The sequence below is a fragment of the Rhamphochromis longiceps genome, linkage group LG1, assembly GCF_057381845.1.
Source record: "Rhamphochromis longiceps isolate RC_006_pf linkage group LG1, R_longiceps_female_GT1.1, whole genome shotgun sequence".
Taxonomy (NCBI): domain Eukaryota; kingdom Metazoa; phylum Chordata; class Actinopteri; order Cichliformes; family Cichlidae; genus Rhamphochromis; species Rhamphochromis longiceps.
In genome coordinates this window covers 30,840,463-30,859,455 of record NC_140557.1, presented here as the reverse complement: position 1 = coordinate 30,859,455, position 18,993 = coordinate 30,840,463, and the positions used below count along the sequence as shown (strand labels likewise).

At 40.0% G+C, this 18,993-nt stretch overlaps 1 protein-coding gene across 2 annotated transcripts in view; it reads right to left on the bottom strand.

The window, feature by feature from the left end:
* The window catches only part of adamts7 (a disintegrin-like and metallopeptidase (reprolysin type) with thrombospondin type 1 motif, 7), a 97,955-nt gene that overhangs the window by 75,572 nt on the left and 3,390 nt on the right, over nt 1-18,993 (bottom strand). For both annotated transcript variants that reach the window (XM_085405896.1, XM_085405888.1), the window contains exons 2-4: nt 18,119-18,486; nt 11,209-11,392; nt 8,100-8,299 (exon numbers count right to left, since the gene is read on the bottom strand). In XM_085405896.1, the coding sequence (XP_085262022.1) occupies nt 8,100-8,299; nt 11,209-11,392; nt 18,119-18,256 (522 nt within the window). In that variant the 5' untranslated portion in view covers nt 18,257-18,486. The remainder of the gene's footprint in view (nt 1-8,099; nt 8,300-11,208; nt 11,393-18,118; nt 18,487-18,993) is intronic.

Here is an 18,993-nt window from a genome sequence, read left to right as displayed (position 1 = left end):
AAAATCAGGGCAGTGGCTAGAAAAATAAACTTGACTGCTGGATTTTCATTTATTAAACACATTTATGCTCAAAGTGTACACCCTAGCTAAAGTATCAGCCTAGACCTTTTCAGTTAATAATTTGCAGTTTTCAATTCTTCATTTTCAACATGAATTATCATTTGCATTTTACAAATATTTATTTTTTTTAGAAACCTTTTTCCCCAGCCTTTCATTGTTTTTCTATGCGTGAGTCATGATCTGAATTTTCAAAGAGAGTCTGTGAGCGGGGACCTGTACAGCTTTTTAATACTTTTAACCTCTTAACATCAAAGCTTTCAAATCTATTTATTACAGCTAGTCTCTTTAACTATCAAAAGCCTAAGTACCCTGGTATTTAAAAAGAAATAATTATAGCCTGTAATTATGCACATTTAAAGCAAAACACGTCAGTAGTGGTATGCACACAAACAGCAACACAACATCTGACGTAATTTTTCACCTTTGGGTTTCTGGTTTGCACTCAGGGAATATGGAGGATGTAAAAAAGTATTACCCTAAACTCTTCTATTTTTTTCAAATATGGTTCCCTTGAGCACTTTGTCACAAGGTTATTTATGTCTAAAGTGCCAAAATTTAAAGAGTTAGTCAGTAGCTTTAACAGTGGCACAGTCACCATGCAGCAAAAAGGCTCTGGGTTGGGGTAAATAAAGTGCTTTTAGTGCAAAAATAAAGAGCTGGATGAATGCATTAGTCAGTGTTCTTGTGGCCAAAAGATCTCTGAGTGCAAGTAGAAAAGCTGTATATAAATGGTAGCCTGTTTTCTATTCCCACAAGGAAATCCTTTACAAAGGGCAGAAAGCAGCATGAGGTGGGTCTTATCACCAACGGTGATGAGACAGCTTACAGGGAGGAGGTCAGCGCCCTGACCCACTGGTGTCAAGACAACCATCTCACCCTCAACGTCGCAAAGACAAAGGAGTTGATAGTGGACTTCCGGAGGTGCAGAAAAGTACACACCCCCATCACCATCAACGGCGCTGCTGTGGAGAGAGTGAGCAGCTTCCGGTTCCTTGGCGTACACCTGGCTGAGGATCTTACGTGGTCAGTACACACAAACAAAACAGTGAAGAAGGCGCAGCAGCGCCTCTTCTTTCTCAGGAGACTGAAAAGATTCGGCATGAGCCCCCGCATCCTCAGGACCTTCTATCACTGTGCCATTGAGAGCATCCTCACTGGATGCATCACCACCTGGTATGGCAACAGCACCGCCTACAACTGCAAAGCTCTCCAGCGAGTAGTGCGGTGCTCTGAACGGATAATTGGAGGTGAGCTTCCCTCCCTCCAAGACATCTACAGGAAGCGGTGCCTGAGGAAAGCGGGGAGGATCATCAAGGACTCCAGTCACCCCAGCCATAAACTGTTCAGACTGCTTCCATCAGGAAGGAGGTTCTGCAGCATCCGGTCCCGTACCAGCAGACTGAGAGACAGCTTTTTCCATCAGGCCATCAGACTGCTGAACACGTCATAGACACCTCAGCTTCACTACTGGAACTTTAACATTATGCACTCCACACTGTATATAAATGCCACTTGTTTTGCACATATTCAACTCTGTATATTTTATATATTTTATTATTATTATTATTATTATTTTATTTTATTTTTTTACTATTTAATTTGTAAAAATGTGTATACACACACACACACACACACACACACACACACACACACACACACACACGTAGGAAAATATTTAGTATACACATCCAGAAATGCATACACTATTATATATTGTACATATATTTATTAGTTTCAGGTTGGCCATTCTTGTATTTTGCTCATTTGTGTTGTTGTGTTTGCACATCTCTGTTGCTTGTGGGGCTCGCACACAAGAATTTCACTCGCATGTGCTGTGCCAGTGTGCCTGCACATGTGATGTGACAATAAAAAGTGATTTGATTTGATTTGATTTGATTTGATTACTACAGAACAGGGAAGGATCAATTGATTCGTGAAATCTGAAGTGAGAAGCGTGAAAGGAAATCACCTCAGATCTTTGTTGGTCAGTTGATTTGAGAAACCAGAAATGAGAAGCATGAAAGAAAAACCTGAGAGGTGGAAGGAACTCGCTGGGATATAAAACTCTAAGCATCATTATCAACAGAGACTGATAGAACAGCAGGTTTCAATGCATTTTTTGGGGAAGAGCATGAAAAGCTGCTTACAACAGGTTGGGATCGTGGCTCAAGAGTTGGGAGTTCGCCTTGTAATCGGAAGGTTGCCGGTTCGAGCCCCGGCTTGGACAGTCTCGGTCGTTGTGTCCTTGGGCAAGACACTTCACCCGTTGCCTACTGGTGGTGGTCAGAGGGCCTGGTGGCGCCAGTGTCCGGCAGCCTCGCTTCTGTCAGTGTGCCCCAGGGTGGCTGTGGCTACAATGTAGCTCGCCATCACCAGTGTGTGAATGGGTGGATGAATGGATATGTAAAGCGCTTTGGGGTCCTTAGGGACTAGTAAAGCCCTATATAAATACAGGCCATTTACCATTATTGCTTTAGCATTAAAAAGAAAGTGTGCTTCAGACAGTATGCTTTTCGGGACGTAATACAAGTCTGGAACTGGGGTGTCTGAATTTGACCATTTGTTTCCTAACTTAGCACCAGGTTAGTTTTGCAGAGGTGAAGCAGGAATTCAACTCTTCCCTCTATATTGCCTTATTTTCTTCCTCACATACAGCACCATGAATGCCTCTGAGAGGAGACCATTGAAACACACACTCGTGGTTTGTACAAAAATCACATTCTGCCCCGTTTACAAAAAGGTCAACCTTTCTCCTGCCTTTGACTACCTCTCTTCTGAACAGCTATAAACAAGCATTCTGTAACTATGATTGTTTATTGGATGCGGTTCGTTCCACTGCTACACTGATCCAGGCTGCGAAAGTCATTGTAATTCAGATGGAAGTTCATTTTAAAGGACGGTTTTCTAGCAGTTTTACAGATAGACCTCGAAATATGCTGTTGATTATGGGAAGCATTTACGTTTGAGCAAACATAGTTAAAAGGGGGAAAAAAAATAAATTGAAACCTCATTTTATAATGTACTTTATTTTATACTTTCACCCCAGTTTAAATCCATTGGCGTGTTTTTTCGTACATGAATTGTGTATTCATGGTTCATACTATGTTGAAGAAAGGGCATACGTCACTGGACATATCCCTTCATTTTCTTGCTGCTGGACAAAATCCCTACAAACTAAACCTTCTGTACAAATCATAAAACTGAGGCACTTCAGACAGAACAACTCCGGCACCGATAAAAGACTTCATTCATCAAAAATGATTTTTATAACCTCACTGTTGTGTCATTCAAAGATGTTTTCAGAGCATATAACAAACAACAGCAGCATTTTTGTTAAACAACCTTATCATCATTTCATATCATCTTTATCCACTTTTTCATACTCTGTGACTTGTGAGTACAAACAAAGCTGTGGCTTTTTAAAGCTCATGTATTTTTCTCCACAACAATGTGCTGTTGTTGTAACACGTTTCCCCTCGGCCCACAGAGTGCTGTGCTAATGTTTCGCTCGACTGTTAGCTCAAAGTGATACGAGGGTGTCATCCTTGTGAATACACAATGATTTTCCATTCGATTGGCTGCGCTGTGGGTTATGAATTTTTTCATAAATCCTTACTCTGTGTGCACAGAAAACAGCAGAAGACAGAAAACATGAGCCTCTTGCATGGTTGACGATTTCAAGACATCGCTGGTGAGGAGACAATAGAGCAACTGGCGGATGAGGAAGATGATGACATTGTTTGAACGGTTTGTTTCCCTTGAAGCTCTGCAAGCTTGTTTGGGCGTTTAAAGTTCAAAGCTATGTAAGCTGCTATGTAACACTGTAAAGAAATTTAAAAAAGAACCGCAGGAGGATGTGGAGAATAATAGCTGCTTCCTCCTTGTATTGCTGTGTGCTAGGTCAGTATATCTGTGTCCTTTTCTGTCAGTGAATTGCATTTCCTGATATTATGTCCTCTGATAGAACTTTCAGGTGCTGCGGTCTGAGTCAACATGGCACTAATTTGGAAAACTCCCTCATGCGCTACTCAGTAATAGTGAAGTCACTTTACTAGATCCATGAATACGATATAGTAATAACATTGATTGCAGAGTTGTGGCGTGACATGGTTGGAAAAAAGGAGAGAAAGAAAAAGTCTTTTTTATCATGATGCTTTAAAGAAAATCTGAAAATTTTCAATCAAAATGCACCAGATATTCATCCTTCAACTCTACATTAAAATAAATTCTAAAACTATTCCTCTGTGTGCTAGTATTAGTTTAAATCTATCAAAACATTTGTCCAATAGTGCCTCCACAGTGTAGTTCTCCACATTCCCTGGAGACACAAATCCCCTTCCGGGTGAGATAAAATGGCCTAGTTGCGTCCTCCCTACTTACATTAATAACTGTTCATTTTTATAGATAGTTCCCCTTTTTCAGAGGTACAAAATGAATTGGTCGATTTATTGACAAGCAGTATTTGGTAGGACTGGGCGATATATATCGAGTTTTTAAATATATTAATATATTTTTTTGCGAGGTATGAGATGTGACAATATCGTTTATATTGATTCAGTATATGTTACATTATAATTATACTTGCGGAGCCGCAAGTTTGCCTCTGTTTTGTCCACTTTTGTCTCTACGCAACGTTACTCTGCCTCACTTCTCTCCTTCACTGAACACAACTCTCCCTCCCCCATCGCTTGCAGGCAACGATAAGATGGACACGGCAGCTATCCGCTGCCAGCGGAGCTCACGGGCGCGTCACTGCAACTCCCCCTGGCTTCTGCTCCGCGGCTGCTGAGTGACCCCTCATCTGGGACTCTCCTCAGCTCTTTCTGGGGTAGTGGCACAGCTGCCCCTCTGTTGGTCTGGATGTCTGGAGTTTTGATCTCCTCCTTACATGAAGGAACCTTTTAAAAATCAAGCGCGTCCATGCTCACAGGTGTACACACGGGTGCTCACACACACAAACTACACCCTTTTTGGCTCCTACCTCAAAGCACACTGTACGCTGTCGATCTTACGTGCTGCACAATAATGTTTAATATTTAGTACTTACTGTTATATTCCCATATATCATCGTGATGTTGTTTATTATGTTGCTCTTTTTTTCCTCTTCTGCTTGTTTTCTCTTTTTTCTTTCTCAACAGGTGATCCAGGTGATTGATATATGGATTTTTTGTCTGCTTATTTTGTTGGTTTTTGTTTTTTGCCCTTTATCCCCGTCCCTCTTCCCCGCTGTTTTTCTTTCCCTCTTTCTTTTCCCCAGTCAAGTCTGTCCCATGTTTAGCAAGTGAAAATAAAATAAAATAAACAATAAAAGGTGAATCAAATAGACCATTAACCCTTGTGTGATGTTCGTATTTTTGTTACTCAGCCAGTGTTCATGGGTCTGGTGGACCCGCTAGAGTTTTGGCTTTCCAAATTAACACTATCAAACAATTTTATGTTAAATTACTCAACAGATGTTTACTTCATCCCAATTACAAGACATATGAACAGCAAACATGGTTAATTTTTTCCCTTTACCTTTGTTAGATCACATTTATGAATTAATGTGCTTCTCGTTTTTCTTTTATATAAAATGTTATAAATAAATCAGTTATAATCAAGTGGAGTGAGTGGAAAGACACAACACATTTACACGTGAAAAAATAATTAATTGTTTAATTTTTCTTTTGAAAAAAACTGAACACGGGTCTCACAGACCCGAACACCATACAAGGGTTAAGGCAAGGCTGGGATGGTCCATTTGGTAAAGTAAATCCGTTGGGCATCTTTCTTTGCCTTTAGACAATAATTCTGATGGCAAAAGAGCCAAACGGGACAGGCAAAAAAAAAAAAAAAAAACTATCAAAGAGGATCTGGTCGGTAAAAAGAAAACATTTGGAGATTACTATTTTAGTGCTGGTAGCGTTAATCTAATTAAAATGACGTTAACGCCATAACGACGTTAACGCCATAACTACATTAACGCGGCAAATCTCTGTTAACGAGTTACCGCAGATCGCCCCGTTCGTGGGGCTGGACGGCTTCAACGCATTAATGAGCTAACCACGCTAACGCGTTAGCGCCATGCAGCTTCACTTACGGGGGCTGCACGACCTAAAATCCTTTCAGTTTCTCAAAAATCAAAAGCGCGCCTTTTGTATGAATTGTGGTTGTGCTTACTCACCACAAACCGATTTTATGTGGTACACGGCGCTCAACAATCTGTCAAAAAAAAGTTTTAGTACGAGTTTTGTAAGCTACAAAGCTGCACCGCTTGATGGATTGTCGGAGCATTACAGCTACGGTAGTCAGAAGCCTTGCTGAGTGATACGTACTGTGCTTCAACGTAATATTACTGTACTGTGTAATATTATAAGGACCACAAATGGCACCTGTTAAGAGACGTGGTTACGAAGCGGATTTCAAACTTAAGGCTGTCAGTCACGCAGTAGAACTTGGGAACAGAGCAGCTGCGAAATCTGTCTTTGTTATTATGCTCAGCGTCTTTTTAGTTTACATTTTGACTGCACGATTCAGCCAAAGAATATCGAGATATGAATTTTGGGTGATATCGCCCAGTCCTAGTATTTGGTAACTTATCACTGGAACTCTCCATAGAAGGTCCAAAAAGATGTAAACACAAGTGAAGAAGACTGAGAAACCAAAATAAATGTATTAGAGTGAGAAATCTTTTGTACCACATCGTTGATTTGGCCTTAAAAAGGAGTGAATGTGTCAACCAGCTCAGCAACACCAAAAGACCTGAAAGACCACGAGTCTCTGATTAAGAAAATCCCTTCACAACGTCTAGCCAAGGCAGGAACACTCTCAAAGAGAAAGGCGTATCATTAGGAAAGCCTACAATCAATGGAACCAGTGAAACAGAGTCAATAGTGTTTATTGATGACGTGACTGCTGAAGGAAGAAGCAGGATGAATTATTTAGAGGCAAGAGTTTCTTTTTTTAGATTCAGCCAAATATGATGAGGTGTTGCTTTACAGTGGAAATGGATAATGACATAGAAGTAAACTGCCAAAGATGCCCAAGTGTCAGGGACTGTCTGTGACCCAGATTTTGAGTTTATTTTTGTATTTGTGATTGAAAGGATGTTAAGTTCTAGTATTATTATCAGTTTGCCTTGAGTTTTAAGTCTAGTTTAGGTTCATCTATGTCTCCTTAGTTATGAGTCTTTTCTCAGTGTTTTACTTTCAGTTACGCCTGTGTGTTTGTCTCTGCGTGTTCTATGTTCTAATTGTCCGGCTGGTGTTTTCATGTCTACATCTGTCCATGTTTTATTTTGAAAAGTCTGGTGTGTCCATGTTTAACGTGTTTAGTTTTTCTTCCCCTGTGGCGTCATTATGTTTATTCCGGTCAGCTGTTTCCCCATGTGTTTCCACTTGCCCTGATCACCTCCTGTGTGTATTTAGTCTGTGTGTTTTCATTCAGTCTTTGTTAGGTCGTCTGTTTTCCTTCCCTCCACATCACATCAAGTTCCATGTACTTCATGATTCTGCTCAGGTCGTGTTCACGTTTCATGTTCTTGTTTCTTCATCATAGTTTCTTGCACATTCCTGGTCAGAATCATGTTCACGTCTGTGTTCATAGTTACCACAGTTTAGTTTTTAGTTTAGTTTTCAACCCTGCTGTTCGCCTTTTGCTTTATTTTTGTAGTCATGTCTAACTCGCCATAATAAACGCCTCGCTTTTTGTTTAAACCCAGTTTGGTTTCCTTCCGTGTCCGCGGTTGGATCCTCCTTCTCACTCCCACCAAGAGCTTCTCAAGGCAAGTGAATGGTCTATTATCCAATAGCCAAGTCAGTCACCTGATCTCAGCCCAGTGAAGCATGCTTTTTAAAGACCCTCAGACAAGCAGCAGCTGAAGGCTGTTGCAGGAAGGGGCTGGCAGAGCATCTCAAAGGAGGAAACGCAGCATTTGCACAAGCACATTAAGCTACTACTTCATCTAAAGTCTGTATATAAAGACACAGGCTGGCAGTCATCGCTTCATTGTTGATGCCTATACCTGTAGCGTAATAGTATTATTAATATCGAATACTTACAATATTCATGACAGCAAGTATGTAGCTTTCCACAGCTTTGCTCCCATGATAGTCCACCATTTTGGGGTCAGCCACCACCAGCGTTTCCACCCATTTCTCTTTGCTGACAGAGCGTTGACGAATTCTTCTCCTCCTTCTCTGCTGCCTGCGCTCCCAACGCTCCCGCTGTCTCTCAATGTCTTTAAAGCTTTGATGATAATCTGCAGAAGGGAAATATAAATAGATATTAAAATCTTTCACACTGACACACAACAACAAAGACTAACTGTGACTTTACCTTGTCACATGTAGTACACAGTGCTGTTAAACAAATCTTTGCCCTTGGTCATCCTCTTCAGCAATCTCTAGCTGATCTTTCTGAGTATTTTCTGATCGTGTCTTTATTGGATTAGACAAAAACACATATAATAGATATACACATGCATACTAGGAAAATGCTTAGCACTTGGGCAGGAACCTCCAAGCACATACAGACATACGGATGACAAACACAGCATACAAATGAACACAAGTGAAGCGAGCTCAGAGAAAAGGTCACGTGTTGTTTGTTTGCACAATAAAGGCCACTCTGTTTGTCAGCTGCAAAAAAGTCAATGTTTCATCCTCCTTATTATATTGTTAAAAACTTTAACATTTACATACTCTGGGACAGGAAGCACAGTGGGCACACCAACAGCAGACACACATATATTACTGTTGCTATGACGAAGCCGAAATATCAGCTTCAGAAATGAATGAGAAATACCGGCTACACCTCAGTTCACAGACCACTCAGACTCAGATCATTCTGTAGTGTTATTTATCAATCAGTTTAAACTGACATGGATGCAACGGTTAGCATTTTGTGCTGCGAAAGCCAAAAAAAAAAGTCTCAGTCAGGCTGATCTAAGGGTGCAGTGAAGCCTGGAGTATGTAAAATGTAATGTAGCAGTTTACGCATTAGCCAATTCAATTCAGTTTTATTTATAAAGCACCAAATCATGACAACAGTCATCTCAAGGTACTTATAAATAAAGATAAAGACCCTACAACAATACAGAGAAAACCTCAACAATCGGATGACCGGCTATGAGCAAGCGCTCCCCCCCTCCCTGTGACTGGTAGGGGGTGAGGGCAGGGGGACAGAACAAAAGACATGTTATGGAAGAGCGCCAGAGATTAATAACAGCTAGTGATTAAATGCAAAGTGGTGTATAATCACATTTTGAGTGAGAAAAGGTGAGTGATGGTGCTGTCCCCAACGACATCTAGATGAGTTGGATAGAGATGAGTCTGCTGTCAGATGCTGTACGAAGATCATGACATCAAGGAAGACCCAACAAGTGAAAGACTCTTAGTCCTGATTTCAAGAGGACACAAATCCTTTGTTTGCATCAAAAAGAGCATCAAACATCAAAATGCTGCCAAATAGGGAACAATCTGCTGTAAGTAAGCAGCTGAAAATAGCTTGAGCAGTTGTTCTCAAACCATTTCTTCCATTTCCTGCTTCAGAAGCTAAAAAAGTCTTCAATTCAAAACATGACCCTATCATGGTTATATGTATATAAATGTACATATAACCGTCATAAGGTAAGAACGAAACTAAGCTGAAGGTTTAGTGAAATAATAAGGCATTTCCTCCTACATAAATCATCTTCATTCAACTTACTCTCAGTTCATATTTGTGGTTCACACACCCTCCCAGTTTATGAACCACAGCCACACAGAAAGAAAAATCTCTAGGATTGGCTGACATATAGCGATACAGTGATTAAGTGCACAATTTAAACACAGGCCTAGAGGGGACGCGCTTAATGATTTGAAAATTCTGATATTACAGAAACTGCTTAAATCAACGTTCAGACCTTATCAGTCTGTTCAGCAAGCTGAAAAGAAATAACAATATAAATGCTAAATGTGTATTTAATCAATTAAAACCATACACAAGCTTCTTTGTCCTTGAAAATGCATCTGTGCTATCATTCTTTAGAAATCAAAACAAGTAATTTACTTTGCAATTTGGAAGATGCAATGAAGTTCATGTATTTCAGTGCAAGTAATAAGCTAATAATACATCTTTCCAAATACAAAAAACTGAGCTTGATTGGTGTTTAAAGTAGTGTTTAAAGTAATACTTAGGCACAACTATAACTCTGCCCTGATATTTTGTTGTTGGTGTTGTTGTTAAGCTGATTCTGAAAGCAAACCCTCAAATCCTCTGGGACATCTATTTTTTTTCCAGGGCCAATTAATTCAACTCAGAATTTTAAGCAGCTGGTTTACGAACATCTGCATTTCAGTGGCTTTATTCTTCTAACCTCTGCAGATTATTACCAGGAGACAAATGAAAGACAAGAGATTACTTATAATCATCTTTCTCATCATTCAGTGCTTAGTAGCTAATGAGTTATCAGTATTTTGACTTTTAAATTAAGCATTTTCATTGAACAAGTAAAGAGATTTAAGGCCTTAAGATATGTAAATATAGTACTTATCTCCACTGCTGTTACAAAAAAACAAAAACTTGCACATCACCATGACCTTAATCACACTGGGAGCTGTTGGTATTTTGCGGCTTCTGTATTTGCAAGAAAAAAATAATGTACTGACGCAATATGAGGGCTTACATTTTAGCCACAAATGTTGTCTTTACAGTACAAACATTGATCATTTAGTTTTCAAACTGCCTCCTCTTGCTGCACGCCACACACAGCGACCTACTCGAATGGGGGAGACATGATAAGATGATGGAGGTCAGCTGCATGGGTCAGGCTCCCCTGGCACCACACTCTGAACCCACTGCTCCTCGCCTTCCCTGCAGCTGAGCCACAACCCACACCCTGTCACACTCATTTTTAAGATATTAACAGATATTAGCTTTGCCTTAACTACAGAAAAAAAATCTTTCGGTAATGCATCCGTTTACGTGTTTCCATGAATGCTCAATCATTCAGGGAAGGAAGCACCGGAAAGTTAATGGTGTTCATCTGGATCCAGATGAAAACAATCAACTTTCTGGTGCATCTGTTTGTACTACAAATCGTTAGTTTGACATCCTGTTTAAAAAAAAAAAAGTATAATTTCTATGCTGTGCTTTCTTTGCTAATGTAAGTAAATGTGCACGATTTACCTTTGATTCCACAGGTACCGTTGAAAGGTCGTTTCCCTGAGATGGGCTGTATGACTGGGCTCCAGGAGGGAGGAGACACATGCCGTTTGTAGATGGCATGGGCCTGTGGTGCTGATGTTTCATCACTTGATGTCTCCAGAGGCTGAATAAAGAACTCTTCATCAGACAACTTGAAGAGTCCCGTCTAAAGAAACAAAGAGCTGTAAGTCAGTTCTTCAAATCTCTTTAAACTATTTTAACTGTTGCCAAAGAGCGAACTGCTGAAATATTGAGAAACAAAACATTGCTCTTGATTTGCTCTTCTGTCGTCAAAGATACAGTATGTAATGGGTAGGCAAGACATCACACAACTGCATACAACATTGATTAGTAAGTTAATCCAAGTTTTTGACAAGAAAATTGATCAGAAGCATTTTTATATATTATGCTCTGCAATAAGGCGTTTTCTCTCACGGTGCCATATTTAATGATCTTACTTTAATGAACTTACATCACCTTACACCATAAACAACTGAAGATGTCCGCTTTTGAGTATTTTGATTGGAGAATTGCAAAAAAGTGGAGACACTGTGTTTGCAAAGTATTTAAAATCTACATGTAGCCAGCAACATCTTTTAAAAAACACCAAAACGTTGCAACAACAGGATTTCTTTTTACCATGCCAGGTGTTTGGAAACTGAGATCAGCTGCTCTAGTTCTCTAGAAATTGAATTGTTCTTTTTCTTGTTCCAGCTACTCCAAACCTTCTTTGTCTATTTTTCCCCCATTTCATAATGTATCAAATGTTTGCAGTGGGAGCAAAATCTGGGCTGCAGGTCAGCCAAGCAGCACTCTTTAACTATGCAGTCTGTTACTTTATGTGCTGCAAGTGTTCAATCCAAGTCCCTAATTTTTATGGTAGTAAAATGATGCATTTGCATTTTTAAAGGCAAACTGGCTCCAGAGTGTACTCCACCTCTGACCCACAGCTGAGAGGCTCCAGCCTGGCACAACCCTGAACTGAACAAGCAGTTAAGAAAATACAACCTGAATAAACGCGCTAAGTGGTACTTTCTAAAACTGTTTTTAATTTTTTTTTAATATTTAATATTATTAAATACAAATATTATTATTAATATATATAAACATTACATACAGTATTGAAGACTAGTGAATAAAAATGCACAAGCACATGAAAACACTTCGAGTAAGCTCCCACTGAAACAGCAAAAACAGCCCCAAGTCATAATTTTTCTGTCGTACGACTGAGCCGGGGAAAAGATCAAATGTCTTTTAAGCAACTGCATAGTAAATCAGGCAGGCAGGCACTAGGCCAAAACCAAATTCCCTTAGGCCCCCCGTTGAGCATCGCTGTCTTATATTTCATTCTTATCCACCCTCTGCTCCAGTTAATCCCTTTTTCATCTTACACAGTGTCCAAGTGAAGCTCAGGCAGGAGGGCTGGCCGTTATATCCGAAGCCCACACACTAAAAGCTGAGCAGCAAAAATAGTTTTCATCTCATCTCCAAAAAAATACAATATCAAAGATATGCTGGCTTTAAAGGTTGGCTGTTGGTTGGTGCTGACATTTCCCAAAATGCTGCATCATTCCAATTTAGAGTCAAGTGTACTGACTGAGGTAACAGGTTGAGTAAATAACACAGAACCTTCAAATGTAACATTTGAAATGTAAAATAAGCCATTAAACACATCAGTTAATCTAACATGTTCTTGTTTTAATCTGTCTCTTGTCTTAGTAAATGCAATCACAGCTCACTGGATAACAATTTCAGTGCTCACTGGACCAATGCATCAGGGGTGAAATGAAATCCAGTCATTAAAGTATGTTTCTATTGTAACAGAGTTTCCTTTTCAAATACCTGCATACCATTTAAGCTGTTTTAGCCTGACCACAGTGGAGGTGCGTATGGAAGCTGATCTACAACTTCGGCCCAGCTCCTTTTCTTTCTCTCTGACTCAGTTGGTGTTATTTGTCTTGTGTACTATGTTAAGTGTGGGAGGCTCTTTCTCCAGTTTGAAGGAAATGCACGGAGGCAAGAACAATACCCAGGTCGGACGACCGATTTGCACGTCAGGACCGCTACGGGCCTCCACCAGAGTTTCCTCTGGCTTCGCCCTGCCCAAGAACAATAGTCATGCCGGGAAATATATTGTGGTTGGAATAATCTTTTGTGATTTCGTATTTGGGAGGAAACTTACACACATAGTTAACATATAAATATGTAATATATTTCAGTAAGAAAGGGAGGCTTGTTGATCTGAAGTTTTGAGTCATTTGGGAAGTGTTGCAGTCTGTCAACATGATAAGAGTCACAACCACAGGAAGAAACCGTCCTGAAACTACAGGTTTCTGGCTGTGATCTAAAACATGAGGACTTATGGGACTCCTTTGCAAGATGCTCTTTTGTGCAGCACTTCAGCTTTGAAAGTGAAGAATAATCTGCAGACAGTCAAAGAAGATGACGCACGTAAAATCGACTCTATCAACGTTAAAGATGTGTAAATTAATTTTCTATCAAAGTTTCTTCATATGTAATATCAGTCAGCTTTGAAAAACGAAAAAAGGATCACATTGGAAACATGTTTTACTTTCATCAATATACTTGGTTCTTATAAAGCAAACTAATAAGTGCCTTCAATATTCAAAATACTCTTAATCTCATCACTGTCTGTGTTTTACCAAAAGCAGACAGGCTGAGCTCTGGCAAGTGAACCAAGCTGAGGTGCTGGCAGAAGTTTACTTGCTGCTTTGCACCACAATAATTAGTTACCTGCATAGACTGTGTGCTAAAGATCAGTACTTTGAACCTGCATTCTTTCTTGTGAGTGCCAGCAGTGAGCAGCTCCTCATGTTGTGAAAAAGAAGTCCAGTTGTATAAAAGTCTGAGAAAACCCCAGTAAACACTTTCCTAATTAAATTATGGCTTCGGCTGTCGGCCTAAAGTTTCACTCATTACATGGATGCAAAACAGGGCATACTTTAGGGCAGGCCAACCTTATAAATGTCAAGTCGCTATCGTGCGAGTGTGGAGTGTCGCTCCAATTTTTTCACTCAGAATCACCAGATGTGACATCTGGTTTCAAACAGGATTTCACAAACTAATGTGTGACGTCACTTTGGCTGTGTCAGTCTTTTATATATGGTCTGTGGTTGTCTGCAAACACTTTTTTACTTTGTTTTATGTTTAGATCAACATGCTGAAGTGTTGAAAAAGACACAGTTATGTATGTGAGTTACCCAAGAAATAAAACTTTCATTTTTATTATTTAATTAGTTTCTTTATCTACAGGGAACCATCGGGAAATAAAAGTGTTTGAATATATACCACTGGGACATTTAAGGGCATTTCAAGTCAGCTGTACAATTTCTGGACTAAAATGCAATCAAGAAGTCTTTCAAGAACCAGCGGAAGGATGATCGTAATCCAGCTGATCGTGTGTTTTACTTGATGTAAATCAGACAGGCAAATAACCCAAATCGTGCAAGGAGCCGGCAGAGCGCTGGCAAAACACCAGCAATGTGGATACCATATGTCTGCTGATGTGTTTCTGACTTAAAAAAACAAATGTCAGTAAAGAGTCTACCACTAATTATTAAATAAAATAATTTATTTAGTTTTTTTTCTACATTAATTAAATGTTACTATACCACATACCTAAGAGTTTTTGACTGATACTAGTGCTGCAAAGCACTGCATTGTAAAATATGCAGTCCCGCCAGTAAATAAAGATGTGGAGGAAGATTAGAAGCAAGAAAACATGATTGCTTTTTAAGAGGAACCTGTCTTCTGGGAGGAAAATTTTTCTCATTTTATTGTAATTCAGCCCTGAGCTGAACAACTTCAGCTACACAGGAGACACACACACACACACACACACACACACACACAATCATCTGAACAATAAGACAGCATTTGTGGCTTTTACTATCACACAAATTCTTGTTGTGTCATGTTCAGCAAGAGAACATAATGAACTTCATCCATGTGACCATAGAAGGCATCTCTATCATCCATCCATCCATTCGCTTCCGCTTCTCCTGGGATCTCTATCAATTACACTTTAATATTTAAACCAGAGTGAGTTTACATATGCGTGGGAATTCTGCTAAATAGGTAGATACTCATTGACTACTTCATTAGGTGCACCTATTCGACTACTTGTTAATGCCTTTAGGCATGCAGACATGGTCAGGACAGCCTGTTAGGCATCGGAACCATAAAAAAAGGCCCTTTAAGTCAGCGGTCTCCAACCTTTTTTGCGCCACGGACCGGTTTATGCCCGACAATATTTTCACGGACCGGCCTTTAAGGTGTCACGGATAAATACAACAAAATAAATCTAGTACCGGTACCGAAAAAAGAAGATTTATTCATAACACACGTGAAAAGACCCAGGAAAACCGAGAGAAAATAACGCTGAAAACCGATAAAAACCTTGAAAACCATACATTTCACACCTGAGCCTCAACTTTCGCGGCCCGGTACCAAACGACTCACGGACCGGTACCGGTCCGAGGCCCGGGGGTTGGGGACCGCTGTTTTATATGACTTTGAACATGATAACTGGTGTCAGACAGGCTCGTCTGAGAAACTGAGAAAAGTCTGTCAGCATTACAAGAGAGTAACGCTTCGCTTTTGAGATCTGACTTTTGTTTCAAAAGTTGCACTGCAGTTTACACACTCACTTAGGCACAGGGCTAAACAGCTTCTAGCTAATCTCTGAAAAAAGTGCTCTCTTTCTAAAACTACAAATCAAAATGAAGAACAGCTTGGAGCATATTATAATAAACGTGAAATAGTGATCTATGTTGTGATTATTTATTATTGTGATCGATGTGAATAATATCTCCATTTGGAAATTTCAGACAGAGAAAAGAGAGGTGGTGAGTAAGTATCTTTTGAAAGCCCTGGTCCAGATCTAATTTGGAGAAATACGACTGCAGCATTGTGATAATGCAGTGTCAAGGATCTAAGTGGTCTGAATGCAAATCATGCCCACCGTATCCACTTGTGGTCTAAATAATCTCTCTTTTATGAGCGCACATCTGTTACAGACAGACACAGTGGAGAGCATAAATCACTGGCCTAATTTTGAACAAACTCAGATAGAGCAGGACTGCAGGATTGCTCCGTGATTTTAAAAAATGCACTCATGAGAGTGACACTTCTGGGACAAAAATGGAAGTTCAATATACATTTAGTACAAAATATAAAGGCGGGCTCCATTACTCGCAATACTCAAGTTTAAACCCTGCTATAAAAGGAAGTGCATCAGGCACAATTTTCCGTCTGATGGAATACGCTTCCACGAGAACGTCTGCAAATCAGGGAAATGCTGCATCCTTATTATGTGTGCAATGCAAATCTCTAAAAAATGTTACAACCAATATATACATCTATATATTTTATATATGGCTGAGTCTCTTTATATCCACTCGTTGTGTATAAATGTGGAGCTGTGGTTTCAAAGTGTCTTCTAGGCTTCTAAGCACAATTAGCTTTCAAGTCTGAAGGTCCTCCTTTTTAATGCTCTGCCAGGCTTTCACTGCAGCGGCTTTCAGCTGCTGTTTATTTGTGGGGCTTTCTGTGCAAAGTTTAGTCTTCAACAAGTGAAATGCAAATTTAGTTGGCTTAAGATCAGGTGGCTGGCTTGGCCATTCAAGAATATTCCACTTGCTTTAATAAACAGCTGGTTTGCTTTGGCTGTATGTTTTCGGTCACTGTCCATCTGTATTATGAAACGCCGCCCAAACAATTTAACTGCATTTAGCTGGATTTGAGTGGACACCTCAGAATTCATTCGACTGCTTCTGTCCTGTGTCACATCATCAATAAACACAAGTGTCCGCGTGCCACAGGCAGCCATGCACGCCTAAGCCATCACACTGCCTCTACTATGTTTAACAGATGCCATCATTATGGTACAGGTTGATCTTGGCTTCATCTGCCCAAACAATATTTTTTCCAGAACTGTGCTGGCTTTTGTAGGTGTTATTTATTTATTTATTTATCTATCTATCAATCAAAGTCCAATCTAGCCTTTCTATTCTTGAGGCTTATGAGTGGTTTGCACCTAGCATTGAACCCTCTGTATTTACTTTCATGTAGTCTTCTCTTTATGGTAGACTTTAATAATGCCTACTTCCTGGAGAGACTCCCTCACTTGGCTGGCTGTTGTGAAGGGGTTTCTCTTCACCATGGAAATGATTCTGCAATCATCCACCGCTGTTTTCTGCCGTGCACGTCCAGGTCTTTTTGCATTGCTGAGTTCACCAGTGCTTTCTTTCTCAGTATGTACCAAACTGTAGATTTTGGATGGCTTGTTTCACCTGCACGGAGAGCTTCTTTGACCACATGTTGTCCATTCAAAGCAAAATCTCCCAAATTTAAGCACCACACCTCAAATCAGTGCCAGGCCTTTTATCTACTTAACTGATAATAACATAGCTAAGGAATTGCCCACACCTGCCCATAAAATAACATTTGAGACAATTGTCCAATTACTTTTGGTCACCTTTAAAAGAGAGTGGCACATCTTAAGGAGCTAAAACCTTTAAACCCTGCATCCAATTTGAATACGAATGCCCTCAAATTAAAACTGAGAGTCTACACATTATGTCCATTTCCATTATATAACTATAATAGGAATGTGCTTCATAAACAGGTTAAAAACAAAACAAAACTTGTGTCACTGTCAAAATATATATGGACTGAACTTTTCTGGAAAAAAAAGAAAAAAGAAAATCACACCAGGGCATGTTGCTGTTTAAATGACCCTTAAGTGAAGATGAAATTTCACAGTTTTGAAAATAACTTCTTGTTGCACCCAGCTCTGATGACAGCTGCCTGGTCACCTCGCCTGCTTATGCTTTTCAAACAATTTTAAATAGTTCGCTTATCCACTCACCAGGCCATCACAAGTACTTATAGCTGCGCTCCCTTTCACAATGGCATCATCCCACACTTCGCCCAAGAAATGACAGTGGGAGGATCCAGCAGGTTTGATCCGTGCCCCCTTCAGGCCACCAAACCTCCTCTCAGTCATGAAGCCTGGAGCCAGCAGGTGAGGATTCAGAGTGAGGTTGAAGTGCAAGTTGTGGCCGCCGTGCCAAAACTGGTAGAAGATGCGATCTAGTCCTGCTGGTTCCACTGAGGCTTCCCTGCGCTGTAAACGGCGAGCATGGTGAGACAGGAAATTGGACAGGAAGTGACCCTTGGCATCCAGTCTCGTAGGGTGAACCACCTCGTACAAAGGGAAGTCATCCTGAAATCTTTCTGTAAAAGCGGTGATGGGAAGAAGACTCGTTATTAAATCGCAGGAAACTGGATTGAAATTAAATAATCATGTGGCTGCAAAGCTGTAAACAAAACCGGGGAAACTCTAAACACACACATATGTGCTAATCTGTCACTTTATCTTTGAATATAACTGACATATATGCAGCACTTCTTAAAAATATATTCTTTGACGCTTCACTCTCATGTTTAATAGTTTGCATTGTTGCTGGAAGACTGAGTTTCACAAACCATCATTTGCTCTGACCTGGAATAGCTTTGTCCAATGCACGGAGAACAGTGTGACAAAAAATATAAGGACTGCGCCTCAAGAAGCAGGATGAGCAGTTTTTCCATCTTATTTCTATCCATACAATTTCATTGTACCTAGCTAAATCTTGCTAAACAGTGTTTATTTCTTTTAGTTTGCAATACTCAGTAATCACTGTACGTTTAGTATCCACTGACAGTACACCCCCCACAGCTGCTATGCTTATCACCACATAC